This window comes from Anomaloglossus baeobatrachus, chromosome 1 (genome assembly GCF_048569485.1).
Source record: "Anomaloglossus baeobatrachus isolate aAnoBae1 chromosome 1, aAnoBae1.hap1, whole genome shotgun sequence".
In the NCBI taxonomy this organism is placed as follows: domain Eukaryota; kingdom Metazoa; phylum Chordata; class Amphibia; order Anura; family Aromobatidae; genus Anomaloglossus; species Anomaloglossus baeobatrachus.
In genome coordinates, this window is record NC_134353.1 from 772,366,870 (window position 1) to 772,380,351 (window position 13,482).

The 13,482-nt window shown below is 38.7% G+C and overlaps 1 protein-coding gene across 1 annotated transcript in view; it reads right to left on the minus strand.

Moving 5' to 3' along the window:
• Positions 1-302: 302 nt before the first annotated feature.
• The window catches only part of SLC27A6 (solute carrier family 27 member 6), a 144,361-nt gene continuing 131,181 nt past the window's right edge, over positions 303-13,482 (minus strand). Inside the window, exon 11 of the mRNA XM_075324663.1 lies at positions 303-12,498. Within this exon, the coding sequence (XP_075180778.1) occupies positions 12,322-12,498 (177 nt within the window). The 3' untranslated portion in view covers positions 303-12,321. The remainder of the gene's footprint in view (positions 12,499-13,482) is intronic.

The following is a 13,482-nucleotide window of genomic DNA, read 5'->3' on the forward strand; positions in this document are numbered from 1 at the left end:
TTTGGTCTGTAAACTCGTCTGGTAATTATAGCTTACTCTGCGCTGTTGTGGTCCCTTGGTCATCGCTTCTAGGCCCTTACTGACTGTCTAACAGGAAACCGTCCTTTTCCCTGCATATTACCCCTCCCTCTATGGGCTAGTCCCTACTGTTATCTATCTCTTGTTCTACAGTCTGGCAAAACACATATAACTATACAATTGGTGTCTTCAAGGGGGGACACAGGACAACCAGTCCACCGACTTACAGTGACATATTAGGAGAAGCACATGTGAGGCACAAATAAATAAGACAGATTACAATAACTGTTGTAAGGCTTTTATTACTAGACTTATCAGTTAAAGTATTTATCACAATAGCATCCTCAGTATCAAGTAAAACGAGACTTAAAAAAAAATCATTTGACATATGAAAACAATAAAAAAAAATCATATTTTTTGCCTATTCACCAGTTTGGAATTTATGATATGTTGATTTTATCTGTCTAAAAAGCACACAATTAATTTGGCAAACTGAAAATTAAACTTTTCTAAGCGCTCAGTGATTTTATCTATTGTCAGATAATTGTATTACTAGTAGATTATTAGCATTTATTAAACTATAAGTAATACCTACAACATACCAGGAGGTGCCAGAGAACTCTGGAAATGAACTCTGGTACCAATTGGAACTCTGGTACCAATTGGAGGGTGCGGTGTGTTGAGCTGCATGTATCACTCATTCTCATTTGTAAGCTATGACCTTCTGCTGCTTAGCAAACCATAAAATATGGAAAATTAATCATTAAATTGCTAGAAGGACATTGTTTTATAAGATCAATCCTACCCCTAAAATACTAATATTCAATACTTTATTTAGAGGTGACATCAAATGGTTAAAAACTGTATTCTGAGCTTGAACGGTCTCTGTACCATCCATCTGATCAAGGCAAATGTTCACAATACTGTTGTGCAAAATAGTAGCAAACACTTAGTTGAATCTATTTTGTTGCTGTCCGTTATGTCTTTCGTTAGATCTCCATGTTGTGCTATTCCGCTGTTATTTCTTCTAAAAATGTGTGGAAAAATGACAACTGGGTGTTACCATTATTTGTCTTGTTGTAGTATCTCCCCATATACTCTGCCCATTGTCCAAAGAACGTTAGCAGAAGTAGACTGTAGACACACGACAAAGGGAATAGTAATGACCATTTGTTATGTTAATCATACAGTCCTGGGAGAAGCATCAAATGAATGCTACCATCAGAATTAGAAGAAATGATCCTCCTTCAATATATATACTGTATATATAATTTATTAAAAAAAAAAAACAAGTTAGGTGAAGTCGGCTCTGTAATGTTTCACTATTTTGACAGCTGTGTGAGACTTTCTGCTTTTGCATGTGCAGTATGGAAATTCAGAGCAGATCTGTACTGCTGTCTTTATGTTGGATATAATTATGTAAAATGGATTTCTACATATAATTTAAGAGCAGAAGGAGGAGAATGAAGTTAAAAACAATTGAGGTAAATTCTGTCACAGCCCTCTCATGTGGCTGTGGTTGTCCGTTGTTGTAGCAGTATGTAGTAAGAGACTCACATTAAAGGGAATTTGTCATCAGGTTTTTGCCTCCTAATGTGAGAGCAGCATAACGTAGGGGCAGAGATCCTGATTCCAGTAGTGTTTCACTTAATTGGCTGCTTAGTGTAGTTTTGATAAAATCAGCAGTAGATTATCATTAGAGGACTACTTAGCATGCTGCCAGGTAGTCCAGCATATTCATGAGCTCTGTATAACTGCTAGATCTGCAGCAGAGAAAACATTGATTTTATCAAAATGACAGCAAGTAGCTCAGTAAGTGACACATCACTGGAATCAGGGTCTCTGTATCTACATTATAAGGCTGTGCTCATATGACCATAGATTTTCTCATGCGAGAGAATTGGATCAATTATGCAAATAACACAGAGCAAACTGTGATCAGAGTGTCAGCTTAGTGTCATCAAATTCTCTAGCATGATAAAATCATAGCACAGGTGAGAAAATGGAGAATATTTCACCATCTTCTACATTCTGTGAGCCAATGGATGTCATCTGAGTGCAGTCCTATGATTTCCATGTACCCTTGACTTGAATTAGTGTGTGCCATGCGATTTGCGCTGCCACTCAAGCAAAATCGGCAAGTGAAAAAGAAAGTGCCGATCAGCACTGTCCAATATTATAACATTGGACCAAATGCTATCGGATAAAACACTGGACAGCACTCGTTTGAGTTATACGTATGCTTATGAGAGAAAGCCCTAACTTTACAAGAAGCTAATTCCTTATTTTGTAAACCCTCTCAAGCAGCTACTGTAAAGGGGGCTTTACATGCTGTGACATCGCTAGCAATGTCACTAGCGATCGCACCCGCCCCCGTCGTTTGTGCGTCACAGGCAAATCGCTGCCTGTGTTGGACAAAATCGCTAGTACCCATCACAGATACTTACCTTCCTAACGACGTTGCTGTGGCCGGCAAACAGCTTCTTTTCTAAGGGGGCGGTTCATGCGGCGTCACAGCGACGTCACACGGCAGGTGTCCAATAGAAGCGGATGGGCGGAGAGCAGCTGCATGAAAGTCACAACCACCTCGTTGCTGGAGGACGCAGGTATGGTGTTGTTCGTCGTTCCTGGGGTGTCACACGTAGCGATGTGTGCTGCCTCAGGAACGACGAACAACCGGAGTTCAAAATCAGCAATGATATTTGGGAAATGGACGACGTGTCAACAATCAACGATTTGGTGAATATTTTGCATTGTTAGCTGTCGCTCTTATGTGTCACACGTAACGACGTCGCTAACGAGGCTGGATGTGCGTCACGAATTCCGTGACCCCAACGACATCTCGTTAGCGGTTGTCATTGCATATAAAGCGGCCTTAAGTCCTCTTCTTGCAGGCTAAACCTTTATAAACAGTTGTATTCTCTTCCTTTATTTGGGTTATATAACAACACTGGTCAACACAAAAGCATCATCAACAAAGGTGAGATGTCTGTTTTATAGAGTTTGATGTGCTGATTCCAAAAATATGCTTAGTTTTGCTCTATCACATAAAGTTTCTGAGAAGTATTTTGGTTATTATGTTATTTCAGCATTTTCAAGGTATGCTGGACCCCTCATGTGATATGCTCAAGTTGTTTAAATGGTCTTCGTGGAAAGTGGCTATGCCATATGCTGTTCCCATGATTTGGAGAGAATCCAAAAATCATACTGATAGCTGCTACTTTTGTTTTGTCAAACAGAAGGGCATTTCTACAAAGAACAAACATAAGATTAATTACCCTGAACTTGAATCTGCGATTAGGCCAGTTCCACATAATGGTACCTTGTCAGTTCCTGTACCACTGTTGTCTGGATTGGATGAAAATGAAATAGAATATGAAGACAATTGTGCTAAAGCTACTGGCAAAGACATGGAGACCTCAAGTCAAGATGAGTATATACCTGATGGAGCAGCCAGCACACTTTACCCAACATGAATTAAATGATCTCATCAGAGACCTTTCATTGTCAAAAGATAAAGCTGAACTTCTTACATCTAGGTTGAAACAGAAGAATCTTCTTCATGATGATGTCAAGGTGTGTTATTACTGAAACAGAAGTAACACTTTAACACAATTTTTCACAGTTGTTGGACCAATGGTGTACTGTAACAATTTGAATTGCCTTTTTGAAGAACTGAATCAAGAGTATTTTGTTGCAGATTGGCGATTGTTTATTGACTCATCCCAGAGAAGGTTGAAAGCAGTGTTGCTTCACAATGGAAATATGAAACCATCAATCCCTATTGCTCACTCAAGTCATCTAAAGGAAAGTTATGAATATCTGTCATTTGTTTTGGATACTATACAATATAAGCATCATCAATGGAATATCTGTGGAGATTTGAAAGTGATTGGTCTGCTAATGGGAATGCAAGGAGGTTTCACAAAATATTGTTGCTTCTTCTGTCTATGGGACAGTAAAAATACAGTAGAGCATTACGTTCGTTGTGATTGGGGACAGAGAAACATCTATGAACCAGGTAGAGACAATGTTCAGCACAATCCTTTAATTGCTCCAACAAAAAGCTTTCTTTCTCCACTACATACAGTTGGGATTGATTAAAAACTTTGTGAAATTCATGGCAAAGACAAATTCACAAGGGTTCCAGTACATTTCACAGAAATTCTCCAGCATTTCACCAGCAAAACGGAAGAAAGGGGTATTTGTTGGTCATCAGATCAGAGAGCTTATGAGAGATGATGTGTTTGAAGGAACTCTAAATGATAAGGAATTGAGATCTTGGAAAAGCTTCAAGTGGATCTGTGAAAACCTCTTAGGAAAAAAATAAATCTGCAGAATATGTTGAAGGTGTTGAAGAACTGCTAAATGAATACCAGTGTCTTGGGTGTCGCATGTCTCTGAAAATGCACTTTCTGCATTCTCATTTAGATTTCTTCCCTCAAAATCTTGGGGATGTAAGCGATGAACAAGGCGAGCGGTTTCATCAGGACATTAAGGTAATGGAACACTGATACCAGGGTTTTTGGAAAGACTCAATGATGGCAGATTACTCTTGGATGTTATATAGGGACAACTCTGAAAAACCATATCAACGACAGTCTAATGTTAAGCACTTTTAATATCTGCTCATATTTTGCAAGTAAAATTAATTTGGTTCAATAAAAACTGTATTGTGAGGTGAAGCTTTTTTTTCTGATATGTAGATTACCGTTTTCTTAATGTCGCCAGTATATTTCCTATACCTTACAATAATGGTGCTGCTCCATGGAAACTATACGTGCTACAGAAAAACTATATACATTTTGAAATCAGGACAAAAAGATGATTCGGAAAAGTACAAAGTCACCTATGATGATTACAAAAAATTTTTTTGCAGACCTGTATAATGAGACATATTTTTACATTGCTCAAATATAACCATAGTCAGTATAAAGTAAAATTCCTGACGGAAATTACAAAATAGCCTCATTAGCACGTCGCTGACTCACTAGGATGCATTGGAATCTGTCATCCTTCTCTGTTGCTGAATTTATGAGAAAAAGATACATAGATCGGACCTCCCATTATATTCTATGTATCAGTGTACCCGGAAAATGACAATGCAGGCCAAGTCCTGCCACTTTGCCATTCAGATGCTGTAGAATGAGCTACTTCACCATCCCACTCCCTGTTGGTAGTTCCCAGAGAAATTAATCCCATCAGATGTGGCTATCACTGGTAAAAAGAATGTAAAACCAGCATTCCAGTAATACTAAAGGAAATCATATAATTTATCAATAAAATAAATTAGAGAATACTTATTTTATCAACTGTCACTTTCATGTTTTTCTTATAATCAACAGATTTCCCTTAAGTATTTACTAAAATATACATGTCTTTAACCCCTTAAAAGAAAAAAAGGTTTGGTACTGAATTAGCCGGTTGAAAAAAAGAAAGATTGCTGTCAGTGAGAGAAACAAAATAATAATCTTGTAGTTGTGATACCTTCTAATGGCTAACCAAAATAAAATAAATGTTACAAAGCAAGCTTTAGAGACTTCTTAAGCTGGGTTTACACACTGCAACATCTCAAACGACATCGCTGTAACGTCACCGGTTTTGTGACGCAATAGCGATGTTGTTTGCGATGTTGCAGTGTGTGAAACCTATCAGCGACCCGGCCCCTGCTGTGAAGTTGTAATCGTTACAAATCGTTCAGGACCATTCCTAGGTCCTTTGTTTCCCGCTGCGCAGCATGAAGTTTCAGTGTGTGAAGACTTTGCAGCGACTTTGTTAGCAACTTCCCTTTCAAAAGGCTGCTTATCAACGTCCCCAACAACCAGCTAGGTCGCTCTGCAGGTCCGGATCGCTGTTGAGTTGTTGGCCAGGTTTGCCTGTTTGAACGCTCACCAGAGACTTAGCAGAGACTTAGGGAGGTCGCTATTGCGTCACCAAACCGGTGACGTTACAGCGATGTCCTTTGCGATGTTGCAGTGTGTAAACCCAGCTTAAGGTCTCTTCATCAGGCGTAGTATCACAAAGTATATTTACACTCACAGAGCAGGGACATGGCATGATAAATGGACATTTTAATAAACAAACAAACTGCACTTATAAAGGGAATCCTTAATTAGTTTAGATTAGTGGTGTGACAACGAAGGGTCCGGGAATACAAATTTATTACAGTCTTTGATTCTCTCCAAATAGGAAAAAATCTGTATGAAGCATTTATGACTAAAGACCCAGTCACACACAACGACTTACCAGCGATCCCGAAAAACGATGCGACCTGATAGAGATCGCATGTAAGTCGCTGGGAGGTCGCAGGTGAGATGTCACACAGTCAGATCTTACCAGCGAGGCAGGAACAATACAGGTCGCAGTAGCGACCTGTATAACAATCTCAGAAGTCACTGTGACCCTGTCACACAGTATCAAACACAGCGATGTGTCCTGCCCAGCAGGACATCGCCTTTGAAGAAAATGGCCTGGACCATTCTGCAAGGACTAGAGATCTCACAGCAGGGGCCTGATCGCTGGTAGGTGTCACACATAACAAGATCGCTAACAGGATCGCTACTGCGTCACGGAAACCGTGACTCAGCTGCAATCTCACTAGCCATCTCGTTATGTGTGACAGTACCTTTACTAGAAAATCTGAGGAGCGATGAGTGAACCCGAAGTGTAAAGTTTGGAGTTCGTAACGAACACCTGTCAGAGGCTCAAACTCGAACACGGACTTTTCAAGGAAATCCGAGTGCTGTTCGGATGCTGAACAAAATTTGTTGAAATACTGCAGCCTATCAATAAGCTTTTCGGCATGGGGACGATGCCTGTACGCTGCTGTGAACAAAATAAATAGTAATAAAAAAATATGATAACCAGCCAAGGTAAAGCAGACAGATCGAGTCTAGTATTATTAGGCTAGGCCCATTTTTTATTTGGCCCTTCGCAGCCTAAAATTAGCAGCCCGCAGCTGCCGTAGAGGTGGTGCATCCATTAGATGCTCTAATTTTGGCGCTTTGCCCAGATCTTCCCAATTGCCCTGTGTGGTGACAATTGGAGAAATACTTTTGTGGTTGAGGTTAGATGTGAATTGACAGCTGCCATCAAGCCCAGTGGATAGTAATGGGGAGGCATCTATCAAACATCCCAATTAGTAACCCGGTAAGTGAGAGAGAGTCTGTATTCAAATAAACTATTTTTTTCTCTATGTGTGTGTTTTTTAACTGTACACTTATTTGGTTACTAATGGGTGTGCTTCTCCATTACTAACCCCAAGGCTTGATGCCAGCTGTCAATTCACAGCTGAACTCAACCCCAAAAGTATTACCCCAGTTGCCATTGAACCAGGGCAATCGGGAAGAGCTCGGCAAAGTGCCAGAATTGGTGCATCAAATGGGGACTCAACTTCTGGGGTAGCTGTGGGCTTCTACTTTTAGGCTGTGAAGGGCCAAATAACCATGGGCCTTCCCAGCCTGATAATACCAGACCCCAGCTGTCTGCTTTTTCTTGCAGTTAATCAAAATTAGGAGGGATAAATAATTTAAAAAAGTGTGGGGTCCCCTCTATTTAATATAACCAGCCAAGGTAACAGATAGCTTAGGGCTGCAGCCCGTAGTTGTCTGCTTTACCCAAGCTGGTATCAAAAATAGGGTGGACCACAAGTATTTTTTTTTATTTATTCCCAACCAATTTTGTTCACGGGGCAATTATTCTGCTCTTACCCCAATTTTGCTTCCTTTTGCAGTCCCCTTGCTCATTACTATGACCATTTTACAGCATAATCTTTTGGGTTCCCATTGACTTATATTGTATTCAAGTCAAGTTCAGGTCAAGTCTGTGTCCTGAATCGAGCTTTTAACTAAACGCTGACCAAACCTGGTGAACCTAAACACCCATTGGTCCGCTCATTCTTAAATCTGAGGAATCAGATACAGAGAGAGGGAGGGAACCAGATCTCTGATTTTACATGGATATTGCAACAATAACATTTTCACACCACGAATCTAAGCTCATTAAATTTCCGCACAAACGAAGTTAACTTTAATCAAATTGATCTTGGAATAAAGATATATTCCACAATTGGAACTTAAATAATGTTACAAAGCAAGCTTTACTTAGGTCTCCCCTGCCAAGGAGCTGTGGTATGATCAGATCATGTTCCTGTACGGTCAGACACGGCCATTACACAGTACATAGCGGGGACACATATAAAAGATTATCTCAGCGCAGAAACATTTTTTTAAAACACATCCAATTGTGGAAGTTATTATTATTCCAAGATCTATGGATTAAAATTAACCTTAAAATTAAGTTTGTTCTTGGAAAAACCTGTTTCAGGATTCACGCTCTAAGCTCAGTTTGTTATTTTAATGTCCATTTATCATGCCATGCCTGTGCTCTTTTTGTGTAATATTTGTGTTTCTTCAGATACTTTATTATACCATGCCTGAGGAAGAGACCTAAGCAGTAAAGCTTGCTTTGTAACATTAAGTTAATTTTTGCTAACCATTAAAAGGTATCATAACTACAAAATTATTTTGCCTCTCCCTCTGCGCACAATCAATCTATAACCCCTAAAGGACACAGACAATTTTTCTTTTTAGCATTTTTCATTTTTTTCTTCTCTTTGTTTTTCAAATTGCCTTACTTTTTTAATTTTTGCACCGGCATAGACTTACAAAGTCTTTTTTTTCTTTTTTTTTTATTTGCATAATGGGTAGTAGTTTTGAATGTCAACATTCACATTACCATACAGAGCAAGGAAAAATTGCAAAAAAATATCAAGCACCGGGAAATGGTGCAAATAACACAATTCCATCAGTGTTTTGGGTTTTTTTATTTTTGCCATGTTAATTGTGCAGGAAAAATGACTTGGAAACATGATTCTCCAGGTTAGTATGATTACGAATTTACTAAACCTATATAGTCTTATTACTATTTTATTGGCTTACAAAATTCAGTATTTTGTAAAAAGAAAAAATATATATTTTTCTTGTCTTATTCAGATGCCCAGATCTTTTAATATTACCGTAAACAGAACTGTATGGGGGCTTTATTTATTGCATGGTGCGCCGCTGTTTTTATATACAATCTGGGGGTATGTACTATTTTTTGCGTGCTTCGTATTGTATTTGGTGCGTTATTGTTGCAACCAAAAAATGTACTTCTGGTATTATTAATGTTTTTCCTCTTTAATTCAGCCAATTGATAAACATTGTCATTTAATAATTTTATAATATATCAGACTTCTCTGGATGCAGTAACACTAAATATTTTTTTATTTTTTACATTTCTTTAGGGTTACCTGTCAAATGGGGGGGTGATTTAAATTTTTATATTTCTTTTAAACTTTTTTACTGTTCATTTCGCTTTACTTGTTCACATAGGAGATTTGAGCCTCTGCTCATTTAATCGCTTGTACTCTAAACAGCAAAACTATAGTATTCCTGTATTTATTAAAAATGACAGTCACCTACGATACACCGCCACAGGCTGCATGTCACAAAAGATCACACAACAGGATGTCATGGCAGTCTATTAGTTCCCTGTGATTGCAGTGATTGCATTGCAAAGGGGCCCAGACTAATATCTGAGCTGGATTGCAGCACCTAAATGCCGCTATAAGTCATTGACAGCAGTATTTAAGAGCTGGCTTGTTGATCGGTGCTATTACACAGGGCAGATGCCGACTATGTATGAATAGTCGGCATCTGCCCTGTGTAGAGCAGGCTCTGCTTCTGAGCCTATACCCCAATAAGAGGAGAGTGCTGTTCCCAAGAAGGGTCACAATAATATATCAGACACTTTATATAAATAACCAATTATTTTAATTTCATCTGAACATCATAATTCATATTTCAAACAAGTAACAATACATACCCAATTGGTTTGAATAGCAGCAACCTCAATTATTGAGTACTCTAAGATATAAATATGTCACCATATACTTGCATTTCAATTCATTATTAAGGTAAAAAGAGTCTCTAGCCACATGTCTGGGCGGCCATTGAGGTTACCGTTATGGCAGGAGGGTAACCACGGTTGCTGCTATTCAAACCAATTGGGTTTGGGCTTGTATTAGTGATCTGTACTATGGTTATATGAATGCACGAGCACTTTATGTACATTGTGAGTGTTAACCTGGGGGGTTTTTCATATGAATTCTGACAACCAGTTGTATACAATTTGGATCCACAACGCACCAGTTTGGTTCTGCATGTTTTTATGGGGTAGGGGTTTTTAATTTTCTGTGATCACCAGCACTGTATGTATTGTTACTTGTTTGAAATATGAATTATGATGTTCAGATGAAATTAAAAATAATTGGTTATTTATATAAAGTGTCTGATATATTATTGTGACCCTTCTTGGGAACAGCACTCTCCTCTTATTGGGGTATATGCATTTTTCAGTGAGATTTGCTGCAATATGTATTAAATTATGATATGGATCTGTATCCTCTTTTTTGGTTTAATCTGCTTCTGAGCCTGCTCAAACTCCCTGGGCATGCTCCCTGACAAATATATCCATCATCATGCATGAAGGGGTTAAAAAGTATTTATCAGCAATCTGGGGGTGTCCATTTTATGTAAAAAAAAAGAGAACTGCCCTAGATTAGTGTTTTGTGTAAATATCATCTATTAACAATATCGGTGATACATAGCCATAATGTCCCCCAAAAGGACATGCAGAACAAGAATACCACAACCCTCCGCAGTAAAAGGGTGAGATCTTACGGAATACTTTATTAAACTATTATTGAACGGTAACATTATAGCGGTTCTGACTTGGTAACAGTGTAGTAAAGCATGCTGGGTTAGTGGTAAAAATTAGATCTCACTTTGAATATGAAGCAGCTGTTGTGGTGGGATCCCGCTCTGAATGCTGGGTTTCCACACCCTAGACGTTCAGCTCCACCTTGGATAGAAAATTGGGTCCTTTCAGTAGGCTCTAAAGGGGTTGTCTGCTAAAGGTCTGCAGTCTCTTACGTTGAGCGAGACCAAGCATATTTAGTCCAAATGTGTCCAAAAGTGTGTCAATTGCATAATTGCGATCAACTTGATCAGCCGTTCTCGCCTGCAATATCGGAGAATCCAATGCGTACACTGTAAGGTTTCAGAAGACTGTAGTCAAATTGAGTGATTGTGGACTGTTATCAGAAGACCGGACAACTTCTACAGAGCTACTTCTGAGTAGTTTTGTTACTAAATTATATTTATACGTATCACCAGTCCAGGGCTGCACAATGTTTTATTAAATAAAAAGGCAGCCCCAGACTGGTGATAGGTATTCTCTAGGAACAGCTCACCATTTAATGTTTATCTGGCGGTAATGTTTTTGGTTTTTTTTGTTTTGTTTTTTTACTTTTTGGAGAAGACAGTGTGACAGCAAATCTGCAATTGCATTAGAGATGGAGGGGAGGGGGGAAAAAATATTTCAAAAACTTTTTTTTTTTTTTACTTTTTGGAGAAGACAGTGTGACAGCAAATCTGCAATCGAATTTTTAACGTTTGTAATGTTACATGCAGTTCCCATCAGAGATGGAGGGGGGAAAAATATTTAAAAAACTTTTTTTTTCAGTCTTCCCAGCTGGAATGTTTCTTTTATATACGGGCACCTTTGTTCAGCACGCAAAAAACTATTGCGTATATCTTGCCTTTATTAGGTTCAGCTAAGCAGATGCATTGGTACCAATTAAAATCTGTAACAAATTGCTCCCAACACCCATATATAATTCATAGTGCCAGTCTCTTCATAGGGGACAGGAGGTACTTCTCAAAACACATATGCCTTAGTGACTGCACCTCTTAAACTTCATATACTGTATAGCCAAAATGATAACATTGTGTTGCATACTTATCTACAGGATAGCGACTACTGCTGTTCGGCTTGTAGGCATGGCAGGAGTTTGCCTAGTGTCCTAGCCTGTAGACCCTACTGAATAATTAGAAAAATGAAGCTTGTCCACGGATGGTTATCATTCCTCCCATTCCTACAGACTTATGCATGAAAAAAGTCTAAGTTATAGACAGACACTGCATCATGAATAGTACAATCCATATTATTCAGTATTATAAAACTACATGTGAAATGAAGGTACCAGTGTGTTTAGTAGGTCACCATTTTGGAGGATGTTGTAGTAGTGCCATTGTATAGGTATGAAGACATATTTTATTATAAATGTACAAATATCCTGTACCCCGTATTTTAGCAGTAACCATTAATAAGACAGAGCCATCAGGTAAACATCTGAAGTAGGTTAAAACATCACAGTTTCAATATTTCCACCAGAGGGAATAGAGATTTGAAAGAAATTTATAGTTTTAACAGACCAGTTTTGATTTTATCATAAATGTCTTTGGTCATTGGCACATAAGATTTCTGAGAATCATCTAAGAAGTATAACGGATCCGATATTATGGACGGATCGAATCCTTGTTCCACAAGACGAAATTTCTGTTGTTTGAATGTCCCAGTGACTTCCATGTTTTCCTACAAAATATTAAAAATATATAGTGCTTAGTCTTCCGAATACCCGGTGTCAGAAATCTAATGTTTTTGGTATTGGTAGTACGGGTAAATGGGTGAGCTTGTATGAACAGCAAGAATTCAGATGACCCATGACTTGCTGAGGTGATATGCCTGCTGTACAGTATACAAGCCCTGGATTCAACCAGTAGTCACTCATTGCTGAAGTTTTAGGTTAAGTTAATCCACTAAATTTCTGCTTTGAGACTACATGCACATGTTGAGTATTTGGTGAGGTTTTTTACCTCAGTATTTGTAAGTCAAAACCAGAAGTGTGGCAAAAATACAGAAGTGGTGCCCGTGTTTCTATTAGGCCTAGGACACATGGCGAGTTATATAAATAGATAGATAAAACAAGCGCACTATGAGAAGCACCCGTGGAATCCTTTTAGCGTTTAAAATATTAGAATTGCTCACCTTTGAATTCCGCTGAAACGCGTTGTAATAATAGGAGCGCCTAATTAATAAAGTTTAAATAACTAATATCAGCATATATCCTTATTGCGCTATATTAGACCGAATTTTTTTTTCACATGGCGAGTTCTAACAGTCTTAGTGGAATGCGATAAAAATAAATCGCATTCCACTTGGACCTATGTTACTCTATAGGGCTGGTCCCATGTGCAATATTTTTTTCTCAGTCTAATCGGACCAAGAAAACAATTGCAGCATGCTACGGGGGAATCCAATCCATTTTCACCTGCACCCATACAAGTCTATGGGTGCCTGTGAAACAAGGCAGTGCAATCGGATGACACCGGAGTGTGATAATTGCATCAGATGATAATGAAGGAGATGGGGAGATTAGTTCCTCACTCTCCTCCGCAGCTGTGATCAGATCGCAGGATTAGATCACAGTATAATGACACTCGGACCACGCTCGCAGCAGAGCGGGAGCCAGGGGTCATTAGCATAACATATTTGTCGCATCGGATGCTAAGTGCTCGT